This window comes from Ailuropoda melanoleuca, chromosome 6, assembly GCF_002007445.2.
Source record: "Ailuropoda melanoleuca isolate Jingjing chromosome 6, ASM200744v2, whole genome shotgun sequence".
Classification (NCBI taxonomy): Eukaryota; Metazoa; Chordata; class Mammalia; order Carnivora; family Ursidae; genus Ailuropoda; species Ailuropoda melanoleuca.
Window position 1 is genome coordinate 67,990,114 of NC_048223.1, and position 20,291 is coordinate 68,010,404.

General features: G+C 39.1%; 1 protein-coding gene across 2 annotated transcripts in view; it reads left to right on the plus strand.

The window, feature by feature from the left end:
- Positions 1–1,418: 1,418 nt before the first annotated feature.
- The window catches only part of NRBF2 (nuclear receptor binding factor 2), a 32,260-nt gene continuing 13,387 nt past the window's right edge, over positions 1,419–20,291 (plus strand). The window contains exons 1-2 of one of the 2 annotated variants that reach the window (XM_011230258.3): positions 1,419–1,656; positions 16,726–16,810. In XM_011230258.3, the coding sequence (XP_011228560.1) occupies positions 1,627–1,656; positions 16,726–16,810 (115 nt within the window). In that variant the 5' untranslated portion in view covers positions 1,419–1,626. The remainder of the gene's footprint in view (positions 1,657–16,725; positions 16,811–20,291) is intronic. The other variant, XM_011230259.3, reaches the window with a different exon arrangement.

Sequence of the window (20,291 nt, forward strand, 5' to 3'; positions counted from 1 at the left end):
TACGAATGTCCACTGTGTTCCCAGCTATGACGGCCTGAGGATTTATATAACCCTCCATTGATGGTCTCAGGAGATAAATAGGCTTTTTCCAAAAGGCAAAGAAGTCGTCCATGTGTCTGAAGGGATACAAACCTGCAAGCGGTAAAAATGGCCAGTGCCAAGCTTCTGGTGCAGCTGCTGTTTCCCAACTTTCAAAGGAATCAGCTTGGATAGCTCTAAAGCCTTTGTAGGCCTGTGACCTTTTCCTTTGATGATGTGGTCATGTCCAGCATGCTCTTCATAGCCTGTGGCTGGTTGGGCTAACAGGGTGACAGCGAGTGGCAGAAACTAGGACTGGTGGATGCAATGTCTGTGTCACCAGTTGGATATGGTTGTGTATATCCATCATGTCCTCTCTTTTGCTGGTCTGACGGAAGTTTCTCTCAAATACTCGTGAGTGGTTGAATACATCATACTCTTCCTTCCTTGTCCAGCTGTCACTGAAGTTTATTAAACCTGTCCACTGCACAGCCAGCTGCTGGAAATTCACTAGTGCAGTGACATGGATTTACTACCCACCTTTACAGTTTATCTACAACCTCAAAGGGGTCTGTAATTGTTGTTGTTGTTTTGCCTTATACCAATTATCCCTTAAAACAACACACATTCATTATCTCACAATTTTCATGGGTGGGGAATCTGGGCATGGTTTCAATGAGTCCTCTGCCCAGGATCTCACAAGGATGCAATCAAGGTGTATGCCCGGGCTGCGGCCTCACTTGAAACTTGGGGTCCTCTTTCAAGATCACATGGCTCTTGAACAAATTTATTTCCTTGAAGCCGTCCAACTAATGGTGCCTCTATCCCATCTCCTTATCTGTTCCCTTTACAACATAAATCAATTATTTTTTGTCAGTGAATTCCTTGACGGAAAGAACCTAGCAGAGTGGTTTAGCACATAACTTAATCAAGCATTCTATTTGGCTATTTGTAACCCATATTACTTTCTTAATTAGTTCGCTATCATCTAGAGGGCAGAGCCCTTTATCATACGTTCGCCTCCCTCCAGGGGAAGGTCTAGTCCAGAGCATGGTTTAGCATTGCTCAAATCTGATTTCAGGTGCAAGAATAAAGGTGGGAACGGGAGAGCAAGAAAAGGTGTAGCAAAGCAGAGAGATTTTGAGAAAAGTCACGCTGGAAGAAAATGGGAGAGGCCAAGAGCATAAGTCAACCATCTTACTTAAATTTCAACAAGGCTGTCTACCCCGACGTGACGTCAGAGAAGACTTCAAGAAGATGAAGATACGCCTCTCGCGAGAGGAAAGATCGCCTAGGAGCAAGCGTACGCCCGTCTGTGCCCCGCCTTCCCTGAGCCCCACCCACTCCCCGGTCCTCACTCCCACTTTGAACCAGCCACGTGTGACGCCATGACGCGTGCGTGGCCGCGGCGCAGGGGGCGGGCCCGCGGCGCGCCACCGGAGGAGGAAGTGGTGCGGTTGTTTCTCCCTCTGCGCCCACTGCTGGCTCACCGGGCGCGGAGAGGGGCAGCTGTCGCTGCCGCTGCATCGCCCTCTCTACTTCTGTTTCCCTCCATGTGCTCCGGCGCCGTCGCTCCCCTTCCTCAGGCCGCCGCTTACTCCGGGGTCTATGGAAGTAATGGAAGGACCCCTCAACCTGGTGAGTAGCCCACAGAGGGTCGTGTCCGTCCTCGGGAGCTTTTGCTTCAGGAGTCCGGTCGCGTCTCCGGCGTGCTGCAGACCCTCGAGGCTGGGAGGCGGGTTTGGTGGGGGTGGTCCTGAGGGGTCGGGGAGGCGAGCAGGCGTGGTCCCCCAGCGGCTCCGCTCAGGCTGCCCCAGACGTTGTGCCCTTTGGCATCCCCGGGAAGCTCTCACGTCCCACTTCCCGCTGCCCCGGGGCTCCGCCCGCTGCAGTGCCCTGAGCGAGGGGCTTCCACCGGCCGGGAAAGCCACCACCTCTTCAGGCTGGAGGAAATGCCTCCAAGCGCCACGTAACCACCTCGCTGCAGCCTCGAGGGGCACTGAGGCCGGCCAGGGCAGCAGTAGTGTGTAATACTGGGTTTAACTTCTAACATACAGGGTCTGAAGACTGAGCCTCCTTACTTTGGAGAGCTGGAGTAATACCCCCTACCCCCCTTTTTTCCTCCACCCATTTCTTACCTACATTCAGATGCATAAACTGAGAATCTCCCTTCTCGGATAAGTGAGAGACAGCTGGAAAAAAAAAAAGACAGGGCCGTCCCTGTTTTTAGCTCCGTTTCATCACTTTAGGCATCTTGAAAATACGGTAGATGTTCACCCCTTCTCAGAAAAAGTGCTTATAGGCCATTTACTTATTATGTTTTTAGGCATTTCAGATGTTCCCATTAAAACAGCAGCGAGCAACGCGAGTTCTTTCCTGACTACTGCATCTTTTGGTTTCCTAGAGGGCACCTACTTTGAATACAGAAGTCAGATTACTTAAGGTTATAGACAGGCAGGAGGAACTTTTGGAGTCACGGGTTTGCAGTTCATTTGCGATGGTGGGCGACGGCGGCATTGGAGAAAGGGAGGTATGGAGAATTAGTTTCTCAGGTTGGAACTCTGAACCCTAGCGTTCTGGAAGAGCCCTAGGCTGCATTTAAACCACTTTATAGAGAAGCAGTAGAGCTTGGTGGTTTGAGTATAGATTCTGGAGCTAGACTGCTTCAATTTCAGTTCTGGCTTTGTCTCTCAGTAGCTCTGTGACCTTGGGCAAATTAGTTGACCTCACTGTGTTTCTGGTTTGTTGTGAGGATTAAAGGAGTAAATAGGTGTGAAGGGCTTAGAACAGTACCTTGTACCTAGTACAATGTCAGAATTAGCTATTATAGTAACCAGACCATAAGCTTTTAATTTAAAATCTCTTTTGTAAAATGAAGGCTTGGACTTGCTGGGCTTGAAAAGCCTGAATTCTGGGACCTAAAGCTGTTGTTCCCAAAAGACTGATGCCAGGTTAGCTGCTCTAAGAAGCGCCTCCCAGTTTTAAGTTGAGCTTGCCTCCATTGATAAGAGTTGTTTACACTTAAAAAGAATTGGACGAGATTTGTGAGTTTTTAAAAAATCAGGGACATTATCTTGCCCTTTTTTGTTTTTAAAGTGACATATAGTTTACAGTGAAATATAATGGATGGCTCAATACTGAAACTTCACAGGAATATTATTAGAAATAACCAGCAGTTTACGGAGTGCTTCAAAGTTCAAGTGTCCTTGCAAAATGACCATTGGTTCAGTTCCAGTTAGCTTCACTTAATTTGGCTACAGGCTGCAGCATAACGCCAGCCAACTGCCCCACTAGTGTGTGGTAACTTATGAGAAGACTGGAGCTGGGTGACATTTGTAGATGGAGCAGCAGAATCACCAGTTTAGGAAAATTTAGTTAAATGGTGACAATAGTATTATCCTTCTATAGGGGAGAATTTGGCTAGAGCCTTGTCAGGCAGACTAGCATAGTTCCATTATCCAGCTAGAAAATGTACCTGGACAAGTATCAGAAATTTGGCATCTTAAATTCATAAACCATTTGAGATTTGAAAGATCTGAGTTCTAGCCTAGCTGTTTATTGATGATAACAGTTGAACAGCGATTAACATTTTCTTGAATCATTTTAACAGCTAAGTACCAATGAGAGTCTGAATTTGTCAGTCAGTTTTAAAAGATGGTTGTTGGTTGTTTTTTTTTTTTAAGACTTATCAATTTTTTTTTTTTTTTACATCAGCGGTTAACAACTTAGTATCTAGTTGACTAAAAGTGGTATGATTTAATGAGTGCCTGTGAAGATACCAGTAGTTTATATAGGCTTTTTCTAATGACATTATAGTGTAGTCCAGATCTGTTGTATAAGGACTTATTACAGTACCTAGGTTTATTATTATGTGTCCTCAGAGCATGCTTGGAATTTAGGAAGAACTGCTTCCCCGTTTTACAAAAAAATAAGCCTAGACTGAGAGAAATTAAGTAATTACTTAGATTGGTGGGTCAGAACTTATTTTAATATCATGACCTTTTCTAGCAGTAGTTCTTGAATTAATGTACAGTACTCACCATTTTCATTTCAGTATGGTCCTTATTTATATTGAACTGCGGATTCTGTGTCTTTAGTGCCTTTGCTTTAGTATTGATTCTCTTAGTCAGGTTTGTAGTAAGGGCCTTATATGCTTATTTCTTAGCAGTAGATTTTTAAGATACAGAAGAGACTGGTTCAAAAATAGTCATTTTAATATTTAATATAGATATTGTGTTCTAGTGCTCTGGTTTTTGAAATTGGTCAAAAGAAAAACTATATCATATTTCCATTGTTGGGGGAAGAGGAATGACTATTTGGACTGAATAAGTTTTGTTTCATCAGTTTTTTCCTTTTTGTCAGTTTTAATATAGAAAAATTATAACTTATAAAGTTACTTAGTGTATATTTAGGGATTTCTTTCCATTTAATTTTGTCAAAGTGAGTGCTGGTAGCAAATGTCAAAACTTGTGTGAGATAATTTGTAGTTCTTTGATTTGTTTACTGCCTATTTGGGAAGTGATGTCAGACCTTAATTTACACATGACTGTTGCTCATGCTTTGTTTACCTACTCTGCAGACTCTTAAGGACAGGGTCCATGTGACTGTGGCCACAGTTGTATGTGTTTGGCTCTATTAAGTGCTGAGAATGTTTTGTTGAGTAACTGAGCGTCCCTCTAGAGTGGTCATTTCTCATCTGAGACAAGGAATCGGATATCATGGTCCAGAGAATGGCCTTGTACATACCCAGAGCCTTTATAATTATCCCGTCTTACTTATGGTGGCAGTAAAATCTTTAAGGTAAAAAAAAGGCTGTTTTGAACCACTTTCTTGTTGCCCTAAAAAATTTCAAGTAAAGTTCATACTTTCACAGCTATGTTGGGCTCAGTGGAGGTGCTCTGGGGAAATGTGGTAGAGCACTAAGATTTACCCAACAATTACTAAGTGCTAGGGTTGGCATCCGGCACTTTACATATATAGTTGAACTTTGAACAGTGGGATTAGGGGTACCAGCCTCCTGTGTGGTCAAAAACAACACATATAACTTTTGACTCCCCAAAGATTTTTTTTATGATTATACTGTTAATTTTATGAAATGACTACCTTCCTTAAATTTCTGTATATTCCTTTATTATTTTCCACTTTTTCTGTATATTCAACAATAATCATAAATAATTTTTTTAAAGATTTATTTATTTGAGGGGGTGGGAGAGGGGCAGAGAGAATCTCAAGCAGACTCCCTGCCAAGCACAGAGCCTAATGCAGGGCTCAGTCCCACAACGCCAAGATCATGACCCGAGCCCAAATCAAGAGCTGAAATCAAGAGTCCAACATTCAACTGACTGAGCCACCCAGGTGCCCCCCATAAAGAATATTATTAATAAATGAGAACATAATTTAAATATGCCTCTTATTTTACCAGTATTTACCTAAACTTAAATATTTGTTTCCATAACCCTAATAGTCTTTATTTAATGTTTCAAGTTTATATTTAAATTCTAGTTAACATTGTAATGTTAGTTTCAGGAGTAGGATTTAGTGATTCATCACTTAACANCCCCCCCCAGCAACCCTATTTGTTTTCTGTAGTTAAGAATCTCTATTATGGTTTGCTTCCCTCCCTCCCTCCCTCTCTTTTTTCTTTCCCTTATGTTCATGTGGGGTTTTTTCCCTTAAATTCCACATGTGAGTGAAATCTTATGATATTTGTCTTTGACTGACTGACTTCGTTTAGGATAATACTGTCTAGTTCCATCCACGTCATTGCAAATGGCAAGATTTCATTCTTTTTGATGACTAATATTCCATTGTAAATATATACCACATCTTCTCTATTCATTCACCAGTCAGTGGACATTTGGACTCCTCCATAATTTGGCTATTGTGATAATGTTGCTGTAAATATTGGGATGCATGTGTTCCTTTGAATCACTATTTTTGTATCCTTTGGATAAATTCCTAGTAGTGCAATTGCTGGGTCGTAGGGTAGTTTTATTTTTAACTTTTTGAGGAACCTCCAATACTGTTTTCCGGACTGGCTGCACCAATTTGCATTCCCACCAACAGTGTAAGAGGGTTTCCCTTTCTCCGCATGCTGGCCAGCGCCTGTTATTTCTTGTGTTGTTAATTTTAGCCATTTTGACAGGTGTGTGGTGATATCTCATTGTAGTTTTGATTTGTATTTCCCTGATGATGAGTGATATTGAGCATCTTACATGTCTTGTCCATCATGGATGTCTTCTTTGGAAAAATGTCTATTCATGTCTTACCATTTCTTAACTGGATTATTTGTTTTTGGGGTGTTGATTTTGATAAGTTCTTTATAGATTTTGGACTAACCCTGTCTCATTATGTCATTTGCAAATATCTTCTCCCATTCTGAAGGTTGCCTTTTAGTTTTGTTGATTGTTTGAAGTACCAGTAGTTCATTTTTGCTTTTGTTTCCCTTGCCTCTGGAGATGTGTCTAGTAAGAAGTTGCTATGACTGATGTCAGAGGGGTTGCTGCCTGTATTCTCTTCTAGGATTTTGATAGTTTCCTGTCTCACATTTAGATCTTTCATCCATTTTGAATTTATTTTTGTGTATGGTGTAAGAAAGTGGTCCAGTTTCATTCTTTTGCATGTTGCTGTCCAGTTTTCCCAACTCCCTAAAGACTTACTAATAGCGTACTGTTGACTGGAAGTCTTAACCAATAACATAAACAGTTGATTAACACATATTTTGTATGTGTATTATGTACTGTATCCTTACAATAAACCAGAGAAAAGAAAATACTAAAATCATAAGGGAAATACTTTACAGTACTACACTGTATTTACTGGAAAAAAAAATCCACGTATAAGTGGACCTGTGCAGTTTGAACCAATGTTGTTCAAGGGTCAGCTGTCTTATTTATCTTCTTAGTAGCTGTATATTTCCCCATTTTACTGATTAAGATATTGAAATGCAGAGCAAATGGTGACAGTGGGGTTTGAAAGCAAGATTCTCATTAAAATAGTGATCTATTAGATCAGTGTTTGCACATTTGTTTTGACTGTGATCCACAGTGAGATTTTTACGTAATGGCCAGTACACACATACATATGTATATATTACTGTAGAGCTGCCACATTATGCATATGCCTCTTGAAATTATGCAAAATGCAGGGGTGCTCAAAAATTTCACCCAAAACAAAATTCTAATATTTACTATTGCAAATATTTTAAAAAAATTAGAGTAGCATTTACTACTTTTTACTGTATAATGTTTCCTATTAGGTTTTTTAAACTCTAATATTTACTATTAGAGCTTAAACATTTACTCTAATATTTACTATTAGTTTTTTAAAATGGTGGTTTTGACCCACTAAATTGATTTCACAACTCATTGGTGGGTTGTATCCTACAGTTTGTCTTCACAGCAGATGATGGCAGTTCTGAAGAAAAGTAAGCTACATTGGAAATGAGGTAGGAAAAAAGATAAAGCAGAGCTGCATGTGGGAGAAATTGATCCTTAGACTTAAAATCAAAAACAGGTCTTGGACTTCTCTAACACTTGAGCAATTACCTTAAGTATAATTATATTACATTAGTTTGACAGGTTAATTCATTACTTACTTTACTGTTAGGAGATACTACTTGCCTGTAGGAGACTTACAGTGAATTTATTGGGGAAGGTGAGAGTGAATGCAGCTTCTCCTTTGCTCTCTATTGAAGACCCTGCCACAAGGTTCAAGAGGACATTACATTTTCCTCTGCCTTTTGGCATTGTGTTTGTTATGGTGTTCCTGTTATCTTTACGTACAGCTTTCCCCAAGGACACAGAAATGAATACATGAAAAGTATAGAAGGTAATACTGTTTTCCTTTGGGGGAAAAATATAATATTGAATCTGTATTTTTAAGGCAGTATGTGGAAGTAGGAGGTACTTCTTGGTGGGGGCAGTCACTAAGTAATCTAGTTGTAGTTAGGATTTTCACTGGTTGCAGGTGATGAAAGCCACTTAAGATTAGCTAATGCCAAAAGGGATAATTTATTGGAATCAAAAGAAAGGTGCAGGAAGGACCGGGCTACAATGTAGGTGGGACTAAGAACATATGGGACCTAAGGCTCCAGGATAATCACATTCTCCTTCTGCCCCTTCAGGCTTGACTGCTTTACTTCTCTCTGCAGACTTATTTGGTTAATTCCTGAATGTCACATTAGTTACAGCCGCTTATAAAACTTTCTTGACAGATTCTCTGTTCCTAAGCTTGAAAATCTAGTGGAACAGATTCTTCAGGTGTCCAGAGGATGAGGTAATAAAAGAATATGGCAAGTTCCACAGGAATCCTATTGATTACTTAGAGGAAGAGCAGTTCACAGAGAGGAGTGGGATATGTGTTTCTGAGGAAGATTCAGCAAAGGAAGAATTTGTACAGGGCACACAGTAAGACATTACTAAATCTGAAGCTGTTTTACTTTTATAAATGTTTTAGAACATTTTGTAGTATTGGGCTTTCATTTGTACTCAAGAGGGAGTAGGAAGATTCTGGTTGAAATGCTTTAGGAGATTGCTTGTTGGATGAAATAGTGAATGAAGTAAGTGCACCAGGGACCAATTCTTTCTTTGTATATATGTATACGCATATGTATACATATATGTATACATATTTTAGATTTTGATGCAGAGTTTTATTCTGGTATTTTTCTGAAATACAGTATTGTTGTGTCAGCATTTACCAGTCTCACATCCTTCCATGCAACGTAGCATTCATTCCCTCATCCAGCTGACCAACAAATACGACTAATTACTATCTCCTCAGGTACTGTTATGACCTCGAGGATTCAACAGTGAGTAGGACAGGGTGCCAGCTCTTAACAGAACTTTCGTCTCACATCTCTAGTTTTTTTTTTCATCTGTTGTGTCCTCATTCTATATTTTCTTTAACAACACCTGAAGCATAGTTACTTTGAGTTCCTTAATTCCAACATGGATTATCTCTGGGTCTGTTTCCATTGTCATTCTCTTTATTATCAGTCACTTTTTCCTGCTTCACATGCTTAATAAGTTTATTGTATGTCATGTACTGTGGATGGTATGTTGTAGAGACTGAAATAGGAATCTTCCTCTAAAGAGTATTTTGTTCTGGTTGGCAGTTAAAATACTAGCAGATCACCATGATCTAGTCTAAACTTGGTTTTTAGGCTTTATTAGGGTGGGCCTATTTTAGTTTTACCCTTAATACCTAGAGTGCGATCCTTAGTCGCAGGGCTGACCTTTCTGGGGTCTGAACTGAAAGCCTTGGAGTTCACCAAGTTTCCTGTAGTCTGTCTAGCCTAAACTGCAGCCTGTCTCCCCAACACTGTGTGGCTTCTGAAATGGCTGTGCAGTGTTGGCTAGGCCTCCAGGAGTTACACCCTGTGCATGTGCAGTGTAGGCATTGGCTAAGGACCTGAGAGGATTTTTTTATGCCTGTTTTTAGGTTGTCTTCACTGCAGTTCCCTCCAGTCCTGGACCCTCCTCAAATTCCAGCCTTTTGACTCCAGTCCCTTCCCAGTTAGATACTGCCTACTGCTTGGGTTTTGTTTTTCTGCGCACATTTTGGAAAGAAAGGGCTGTCAGAAAGAAAGCTAGGTGAATGTAGGTCTCACCTTGTGCTTTTCCCTTTTCTTGAAAATGTAGCCTTCTGTTACTTTTTTGATAGGTGTCTGTAAACTGTTGTTTTTATATATTGTATCCAGCTTTGTAATTGTCTACAGCTGGAGGTAAGCCTGTGCTAGTTACTCCCTCATAGCTGGATCATAATTCTAAATCTTCATGAGAATTCAAGAGGTTCTCAACAAAATTACATCAGTTTATTGTAAACCCTAAATGCCAGAAAGTACTTTAATATGAGATTGTAGTATCATGAGATCTAATACTAGTACTCAATGATAGAGTATCACAACCTCATGAGGATTGACCAGTCACTGCTTTCCCCATTTAAACATTTTTAGGGGTGTATGGTTGTCTCAGTCAGCAGAGCATGTGATTCTTGATCTCAGGGTTGTGAGTTGAAGCCCCACGTTGGGTGTAGAGTTTACTTTAAAAAAAAAAAATTCCCAAATAGAACTTGAGGCAGCTTACAATGAAAGATGAAGATGCCATACCTTTAGTATATGAGTTATACAATGACATATTCCAAGATTTAGGAGCCTAAAATAACACATTTGTTTTCTCACAATTTCTGTGAAGCAGGAATAAGGGTATGGCTTAGCTGGGTCCTTTGCTACAGGGTCTCTCAAGACCGTCTTCAAGGTGTCAGCTGGGGCTGCAGTTCCATTTGAAGGTTCCACTGGGGCAAGAGCTACTTCCAAGCTCACTCACATGGTTGATGGTAGGGTTCAGTTCTTTGAAGGCTTTGTAATCAGCTTTTGGACTCAGTTCCTTGTTGACTGTTGGCAAACTACCCTCAGTTTCTTCCATGTGAGCCTTTCCATAGGGCAGTTCACAACAGGACTGTTGGCTTCATTAAAGTGAGCAAGGGAAAGAAAGTCCTACCAAGATGGAAGTGACAATCTTTTGTAACCTAATCGTAGAAGCAACATCCATCACCTTTGCTATATTCTGTTCCCTTAGGTGCAAGTCACTAGGTTTAGCACACATTAGAGGGGAAGAGATTACATAAGTGTGTGAATACCAGAAGGCAGGGGTCATTGGGAGCTACATCAGAAGCTGCTTACTACAGTTGTTGATAGAGAAGCAAAGAAAATAACTGAATCAACAAAGAATATCAAGAAAATATAATTGTGTGGGGCTACATCAAACTAATAAGCTGCATGACAAAGGAAATCATTGACAAAATAAATGGGAGAAAATACTTGCAAATCATACATCTGCTAAGATGTTAATGTCTAAAATATATAAAGAATTCATATAACTCAATAGCAGAAAAGCAAACAACCCAATTAAAAAATGGACAGGATTTGAGTAGACATTATTCCTTTTCTTTTTTTTTTAATATTTTATTTATTTATTAGAGAAAGAGAGAGCATGAGTGGTGGAGGGGCAGACAGAGAAGCAGGATACACTGTTGAGCCAGGAGCCTGACACGGGGTCAGTCCCAGGACCCCGGGATCATGACCTGAGCCAAAGGCAGACCCTTAACTGAGCCACCCAAGTGCCCCAAATAGACATTTTTCCATAGGAGACATGCAGATGGCCAACCGGTACATGAAAAGATATTAACATCACTGATCATCAGGGAAATGCACAGCAAAACCACAACGAGGTACCATCTCACTCACTAATATCAAAAAGACTAGAAATGACAATTGTTGGCTAGGATGCGAAGAAAAGAGAACCTGTGTGTACTATTGGTGGGAATGCAAACTCGTGCAGTCAATCTGGAAAACAGTATGGAGGTTCCTCAGAAAATTAAGACTAGAACTACCTTATGATCCAGCAGTTCCACTTGAGGGTATTTGAAGAAAATGAAAACACTAACTTGAAAAGATATACAGACCCCGTGTTCATTGAAGCATTATTTACAATAGCCAGGATATGGAAACAACCTAAGTTTCCATTGATGGATGAATGGATAAAGATGTGGTGCTTACACATTGGGATATTACTTAGCCAAACACACACACAAAATGAAATCTTCCCGTTTATGACAAAATGAACGGACATAGAGGGCATTATGCTATGTGAAGTAAGTCAGAGAAAGATATGTGTGATTTTCCTTACATATGGAACTTAAAAGGCAAAACAAACAGAAAAGCTCAGAGAACAGATTGGTAGTTGTAGGTGGCGGTAAGGGGATGGTCAGAATAGATGGAAGAGGTAAGAAGGTGCAAACCTGTAGTTATAAATAAGTCCTGGGATATAATGTATAGCCTGGTGACTGTTGCTAATAATACTGTATTGCGTATTTGAAAGTTGTGAAGATATTAGATCTTAAAAGTCTTGATCCGAAGAAAAAAGCTTTGGGGCACCTGGGTGGCTTAGTTGGTTAAGTGTCCGACTCTTGACTTTTGGCTCAGGGCCTGATCTCAGGGTCATGAAATTGAGCCCTGTGTTAGGCCTGCTTAAGATTCTCTCTTTCCCTCTCCCTCTGCTCCCGACCTTTTTTTTTTAAAAAGGAAGTTTTTTGTAATAATATATGGTGTATGATGTTAAATAGACTATTGTGGTGATCATTTTGCAATACACACAAATATCAAATCATGTACACCTGAAACTAATACAATGTTACATGTCAACTATACCTGAATTAAAAAAGAAAATATCCTATGGTTTCAGGTGTACAACATAGTGATTTAGCAATTCTGTACATTACTCAGTGCTCACCATAGTCACTATCTGTCACCATACAATGTTATTAAAGTATTATTGACTATATTCCTTGTGCTGCACTTTTCATCTCCATGACTTACAACTGGAAGTTTGTATCCCTTAATCCCCTTCACCTGTTTCCTTCATCAACCCACCTGTCTTCCCTCTGGCAGCCACCAGTTCTCTGTATTTATGAGTCTTTCTATTTTGTTGGTTTGGAAAACACTGATTTTTATGAAAGATTTACACACTTTTATAAGAAGTCCAGGAGGTTAAAACAGACAAAAAAATTGAGCTCATTTATTTACCAGCAAGGGAGATGAAAATGGGTTAATGGAGTTGAAGCTCTTTAAGAGTGTTATGTTGCCTTTTCCGCTGAACAGTTTCCTGACCAGTATTGATACTTTTAAGAATAAAATTTAAGCTTAATTTGTTTTGTTTAGTAGACAAATTTAAGCTTAATTTGTTTTGTTTTGTTTTGTTTAGTAGCCAAAATAGATGCATTCTTGGCTTAAACATTTTTTGAATTGTTAGTGAAACCATTCATAAAGACCTGGAGTGTCTTTTATCCTTTCTTAATGAATTTGAAATATTGAGATAAAGCCTTTTCCATAAATCAGTCCATCTTCAAATACTTGGCCAAAAAACCCTGCGTTATCAGAATTAAAATATATCACTGCCCAGACTGCTTTTAGAATCTCTCAACCAACATTTCCATATTAATTGCTTCTTGTTCCTGTTTTATTTTGAATTACCAAAGAAACTTATTTATAGACTTAGTATGTTTAATGGCTGTGATTCTACCAAGAACAGTATTTAAAGAGATTAATTTTAAATTAAAGGGATCTTTAAAAATTGTTTTAAAAATAAGTATTGGGGTGCCTGGGTGGCTCAGTTAAGCATCCGACTCTTGATCTCAGGGTCTTGAGTTTAAGCCCTAGCATGGAGTCTACTTAAAAAAAAAAGGAAGTATCAATAATAATGATAAGGAAGTATCAATAATAATAATAAATACAATAAGAAGTATTACCAAAATAAATTTCCTATAATATCTTCAGTTAGAGAAAAAAGCAATTCAGTCTCCCCAACTACATTGTGAACTTGATGGCTAGTACCGCCAAGGTACTTTTGTCTTTTAACTAGTTTAATTTTCACAATACTCTCATTTTAGAGATGGGAAAACTCAGGCAGAAAATTAAGAAAGCCAATTTCATGTGTCTAGTAAGTGTTTAAGCTGAGATTTGAACCTAGGCAGTCAAGCTCTATACATAGTCAGGGCTTGCTGGGTGTCTAACAAGAACTTAGTAGGAACTGTGTTTTTGTTTTTGTTTTTTTTAATAGGGAATTTGATTGCTGTGGTGCCAAATAACCTAGAGTAGGTGTGTGTTTTTAAATGAGCTGTAACTCCTGAATTTACAGAGTGATCAGAGATTGGACTTTACGTGGGGAGGTTTTAGTGAATTCGGGAGGGGTAGGAGATCCTGTTCTCACCACTCAGGAACTTTTTGTTTCTTTGGTATTCAAGAAACAATTTACTCTATTACTCTGGAGCTTGAAATTGAATTAGGGAGCTTCATAAATATAGTACAAGGTAGAAAGTGGTTAATGTCATCAGAGACACAGATCACAGAGACAGCATCAGAGCAAGGTGACCTCAGAGAGTATCTCGTCCCTGCTTCTCAAGAGTGTGTCCAGGAGCCAACTGCTTCACGTGCACCTGCTCTAGACATACTGAATCAACCTACATTGTAACCAGATTGCCCGGTGATTTGTATTCCATTAAAACTTGAAGTACCGATCTGGTCCATGTCTATGATTTTACAGAGCCTGAAGGATGAAGTAATTTAACCAGGAAGTGGGAAAGCCAAGACTTGAGCCCAGAGCCCTGGCTTCATGGTAGGATAGGATCTGCACTTTGCCACGCATAATTAGGAGGTACTTTGGAATTTCAGAGCAGGTTTGTCTCTTAGATATGGCTTCTTTCAAAGCTCAGAAAGGTTAAGACACCTGGAGATTCACCCCTTTCTTTGGTTTCTTTTACTACCTAGACTTAGAGCCTTGTTGATAGAGTGCCACTTGCTTTAATTATATTATTGGAACATGTTACTTAGAGAAATTGTGTTGATCATAACTTAGCTTTCTTCATATATAGTCTCTTCCCAAAAGATCTGTATCATTGCTGGGTACTATAAAATACTCCTGTGTTCAGAACATATTTTTTGCTCAGTTAAAAGTATTTTAACGCAACTAATGAATCATCAAACTTTACATCAGAAACCAGGGATGTACTGTATGGTGACTAACATAATATAATAAAACATTAAAATAAAAAAAAAAGTATTTTAAGCTCCTAGCCATTTCTTTTACCTGTTATTATTTTCAGGAACAAATTAAGACTTAGGGGGAAAGTTTAATTATTATTTGAAGAATAAAAACCTCAAACAGTAGAAATGGATGATCTTGCTTTTAAAGTGTGTTGCTGTGTCTTCCTTACAAAAATAGAAGGGAAAATATAAACAGCAAGCATTGCTGTGAGTGCTGTTTTCTACTTTTGTCTTCACCTCTGTTTTACATTGAGCATAATTTGCAAACATGCCCAGAATAGTTCTCAGTTGCAAAACTGATTCTCTGAAGTGTTTTTATGAGGCATCTGTGGCACAGTCTTTGAAAAGCCTTCAAGATAAATCGCTTTCCACCTGACAGAACAGATTTGCTTTTTGCCTTCTTAAAACATTGAGGTAAAGGGGTGCCTGGCTGGCTCAGTTGGAAGAGCGTGTGACTTGTGCTGTGAGTTCAAGCCCCACATTGGGTGTAGAGATTACTAAAAAAAAAAAAAAAAAAAATTAAAAACTTAAAAAAAATTTTTAATGTAAAGTACACATAGCATAAAATTTACTCTTTATCATTTTTAAGTACACAGTATGGTAGCAAGTATATTCACTTGCTGTGCAACAGGTCTCCAGAACCTTTCACCTTGCAAAACTGAAACTCTGCATCTCCAACAAGAGCTCCACTTTTCACTCCCGCCACCCTCTGGCAACCGCTATTTCACTTTCTGTTCTTATGACTTTGACTACGTTAGATACCCATAAAAGTGGGATCATACAGTATTTGTCTTTTTGTAACTGGCTTATTTTATATTTTATTATTAGCGTAATGTCCTCAGAGTTCATCCATTTTGTGACATGTATCGGAATTTCCTTCCTTTGCAAGGTTGAATACAAATTTCATTGTGTGTGTGTGTATCTGTATCCACGTTGATGCACATTTGGGTTGATTCTGTCTTTTGACTGTTGTGGTTAATGCTGCTGTGAACATGGGTGTACAGTGCTTTTCACTTTTTTTTTTTTTTAAAGAAGCTTTGTTAAATCATCTGTGAATTTGTGAGGATAACTACACTAGTTAGAAGAATTGAGTTGATCATTTCTGTCTTCCTGCCTGCTGATTGTATAACCTTAGGTGAGGTTATGTGGGCCTTGGGAGTCTGCTGGACCTTCTTATGTCAGAAAGGGAAACATAAAGTTGTAGGAATTCTTTTTTTTTTTTTTTTAAGATTTTATTTATTGACAGGGAGACAGCCAGCGAGAGAGGGAACACAAGCAGGGGGAGTGGGAGAGGAAGAAGCAGGCTCCCAGTGGAGCAGGGAGCCCAATGCTTGGGACTCAATCCCAGAACCCTGGGATCACGCCCTGAGCCGAAGGCAGATGCCTGACGACTGAGCCACCCAGGCGCCCCATAAAGTTGTAGGAATTCTTAAAGTGTAGCACAGATGTGAAGAGGCCGATAACTACTTGTTAATCCATTTTCCTTTACATTTGGGGGCACTTTAGTCATTTGCTTTCAGAAGTTCTGAGCTTGTGTTTGTTTTGGTCAGTGGTACCTGAAAATGAAATCACTGTACTATTAAATATTTGTATAGTTAATTCGTCAACTGTACAGTGTACCAATTTTTATCTTAAAAATAGTAACTGTAATGTTGGAAGGGAAGAATGAGTTGATAAAAGAGAAGCTTGACTTTTCCGTAAGTAATTTCCTGATCATGGTTGTTGAACGATACAAACCGTGAAAGGATCTGCAAGATAACTTTTGTTTTGAAAGCAGGTTGTTAAAAATCAAGTGAATATACATTTTAGGTGACAATCTGTGATTGTAGCTCTTGGTTAATCTCTGAAGAGTGGAAGGATGTGAGTCACTGAAGGAGTTAAGTGCCTGGTGTGAAACTTAATGGTTTATTGGTAGAGTTGACAAAAGTTGCCAGTCCTTTCAGATGCTACAGCTCAAGGAGCTATCCATTAGATTTCTTACCAATAGAGCTGTAATGATTTGATGTGTGGCAAATAAGGACATCATTTATCTTGTCAAAAAAATTTTTTTTTAAGTCATGTCTTTTTATATAATTCAGAGGAATTTAGGAGTGTTTGTCTTCTAGGCTCATCAACAGAGCAGACGAGCAGATCGTTTACTAGCTGCAGGGAAATTCGAAGAGGCTATTTCTTGTCACAAAAAAGCTTCAGGTGGGTATTATTCTAAAGCAATACTGAGTCTAAAACTGGAGGGCAATTTCTTTTCTCCAGCATCTCTCAACAATTTATTCAGAATGAAAGTCTCAATAGTAATGATGTGTTGTTGGCCTGCATATACAAGGTTGACACTGCTGACCCACCAGAACAGCGGTTTGGATTACTTCTCAAGTGAGTATGTTGGATCTCCCCGTTTCTCCTAACCTAGTCTTCCAAAACCATGAAGGTTGCATATGCCATATTGGTAAATGACACAGCTTCATGAATCCAAAGATTCCTAAAGATAGAACTGATTGCAAGAAGTCTGCCAGTTTATATTAGTTGTTATGGAAAATGGATTTCAAATAGTTAGCTGTTTTGGGTTATGAAAATAATAACTAAATTAATTTTAACCAATTAGTTTTCACTGAATTTCTGTTTTCTGAGATGCTGATAATACTCTTTCTTTAGCTTCCTTCTGAATATTTCATCTGTACATTCATGCCTATGGTATCATGCTGATGATTGCTTTCTTTTAGCTTATCAAACAGTTATTTTATCACAGTCAGTTGCACAGTTCAGCATGTGTTGAACTCAGAAATAGATCTTTGGGGTCTGTTTTGTAAGACTGGTTTCTGTTGGCTGGTTAATTAACAAACCTAAAAGCTTTGGGGAGGGAGTATTTTACTCATGCTGCATTCAGAGTAGGCCACCTTTCTTAGAGTAAGTCCTATAGTCTTTCTGCTGGAGGAAGACACTATTTTTTTCCTTCTAGGCCACTGTGATGATTACAGCCATGTTGTTTCTTGGCAGAGTGTACCCCTCCAGTGTTGCCTTAGTGGCGAAATACAGACCACACAGTGGATACTGGTTTGAATAAGTTCTTTTATGTCAGTGATTTTTGCCTACACGCCTGTGATTTTCAGAGAAAATTTCAAGTCTTATTTTTAAAGAATTAGTTTGCCACTGAAGTGTACTCCTTCAGCAGTAGGGCTTAGTGCATAATATGTACCCTGTAAGTCTTCGTGAATTTTTATGGTGAGTTTTATGGAGAGCTTTATACAGAATTAAACTTGGCAGCTAGTGCTCTTTAACATCTTTCATGCACCATATTTTGTTGTGAATCAAATTGTTAAATTTAGTCACCTTACAGAAGACAATGTACTATACTATTTTAAATAAAACAGTGTTGTGCTGGGTGCCTGAGTGGCTCAGTAGGTTAAGCATCTGCCTTCAGCTCAGGTCATGATCCCAGAGTCCTGGGATCGAGCCCCACATGGGGCTTCCTGCTCAGCGGGGAGCCTGCTTCTCCCTCTCCCTCTGCCTCCCGCTCCCCCTGCTCGTGCTCTCTGTCAAATAAATAAAATCGTAAAAAATGTTGTGAATGAATGCCACCCAAATAATACCTTTAATTAAATAACCCACAGTGGTTATGGTTACATGTATATAAAATATAATACAATGGAATGACCAGCATATGTTGTGCATTGAGCAGTAGGAGATTGAGTATGTAAAGGGAGAAAGGTCTCCTTCATTCCTAACCTACATCCCTGTCTTTATATGAGGAGTTAAGACTGTTGTTAGGCTTTACACGCCTCTCCCTACTTTCTCAGTATCTGCTTTCTGCGACATTCTCAGGAGTAGAAAAGATAAAAGCAGCCTTTTGGATCCCATTAGCTCTAATTAGGGAGATAGAATTTAAGTGTCATTAGTTAATCCCGCTGAGCTGATTTGATTTGGAGTTTAGACTTGGTTAAAAGTAGCCTTGTGTTTTAGAGTGGAGTTGTGAATGTAGTGCTAGTTTGAAAATTGACGTGGTTAGGGGTGCCTGGGTGGCTCAGTCAGTTAGAATTCTTGCTTGTAGTCTTGTACAGTCCACTTCCCTAAGTGGGTTTCATTTTTTTCACAAATAGCAAAAAGAGCTAATTTTATTTTATTTATAAATATATATTTTTAAGATTTTGTTTTTAAGCGATCTCTACACCGATTGTGGGGCTGAATGTAAAATCCTGAGATCAAGAGTCACACACTCTACTGACTGAGCCAGCTGGGTGCCCCTTAAAACCCAAATTTTAAATTGAAGCATGGGACATACTTTAAGTGACAGTGTGACTCTTTTTGATTCTTTTGCACTTTGGGAACTCGGTGTCCTTGGGTATCCTCTGCTGTCATGTTATGGTTTCAAGGTTCTAAACGGTAGTCCAGTTGGTCCATTTGTTCATAAAGTGGATTTAAAGCAAACTATAGTTCACACAGGGACACAAATGTTTGTAGACATAATAGGAAGTTAGGGAAGTTCATCCACACTGTATCAGAGCAATAGATACAATGTCTCAATAGCCTTAAACATGAAGGAAAGGAAAAAGAGTCTGTATGAAGCTATACAGATTTACTATAGGAATAAAAGACACAAAAGTTGAGGGAAAAAATGTAAGTATGGCTAGAGCAAAGGCTGTAGAACCAGCTGTGCTCTGTGGGGAGACCATCCAGTTAATCTGTATCTTAAAGACTGTGGTAGAGCCTGCAGACAACACAGTCATTAAAATATTTGGATTAAGATGACAGGAAGATTGCCTCGTAGTGTCTGCAAAAAGGCAAAAAGGAACTTATAGGGATGAGAGATACTGAAAAGTTTATAGTAAGCAAGAAATAAAAAAATGGAGATTGTGTGTAATCTGTTGTTATAATACTTGTCATTTATACCCTGTTTTGTTCCAGATAGTATATAAAAGGCCTTAGAGAGGAATACAGCAAAATATAAAGTGTAGTTTAAAATAAGCAGATGAGGAATCCACAGAAAGATAAAATGAGGAGTGCCTGGGAGCATAGTTCGCAAAATGCACCATGAGTTCTTGCTTATTTGGTAGAAGAAGAACTCGGCTTTGGGCTTTCTGGAAGATAGCTCAGAGAGGAAAATTAGGGATTTTTACAGTGATTTTTAAATTCAAGTAAATTAAGTCACCCAGGAACTGATCCTAAGGTCAGAGAGAAGTTTATTGAAATACGATTTATGGTCTTCATAAAAGGCATACTATCCTCAACAACTTGCTTATAATAAATAAGTCAACAAGTTCTTAAGGCTCTTAACTACCTGATTCATGGTAGATTGATGGAATACCTCAGAAATAATTCAATAAAAGTAGTTCTGTAGGAGGCCAAAATGATATCGTCCAGGTATTCATGTGGATAAAAAGATACTAAAAATCCATCTCTTGATATTTTTGTGATCAGAATGAGCAATAGGGTTTTGATAGGTTCTTGTTTAATTTTAATCCTTCCTGATCCTATATTTCTGATTAGACCATCTTTACTTTCTTTTCTTTTCTTTTCTTTTTTTTTTTAAAAAGATTTTATGTATGTGACAGAGAGACAGCCAGCGAGAGAGGGAACACAGCAGGGGGAGTGGGAGAGGAAGAAGCAGGCTCCCAGCGGGAAGAGCCCGATGTGGGACTCAATCCGGGAACACCGGGATCACGCCCTAAGCCGAAGGCAGACG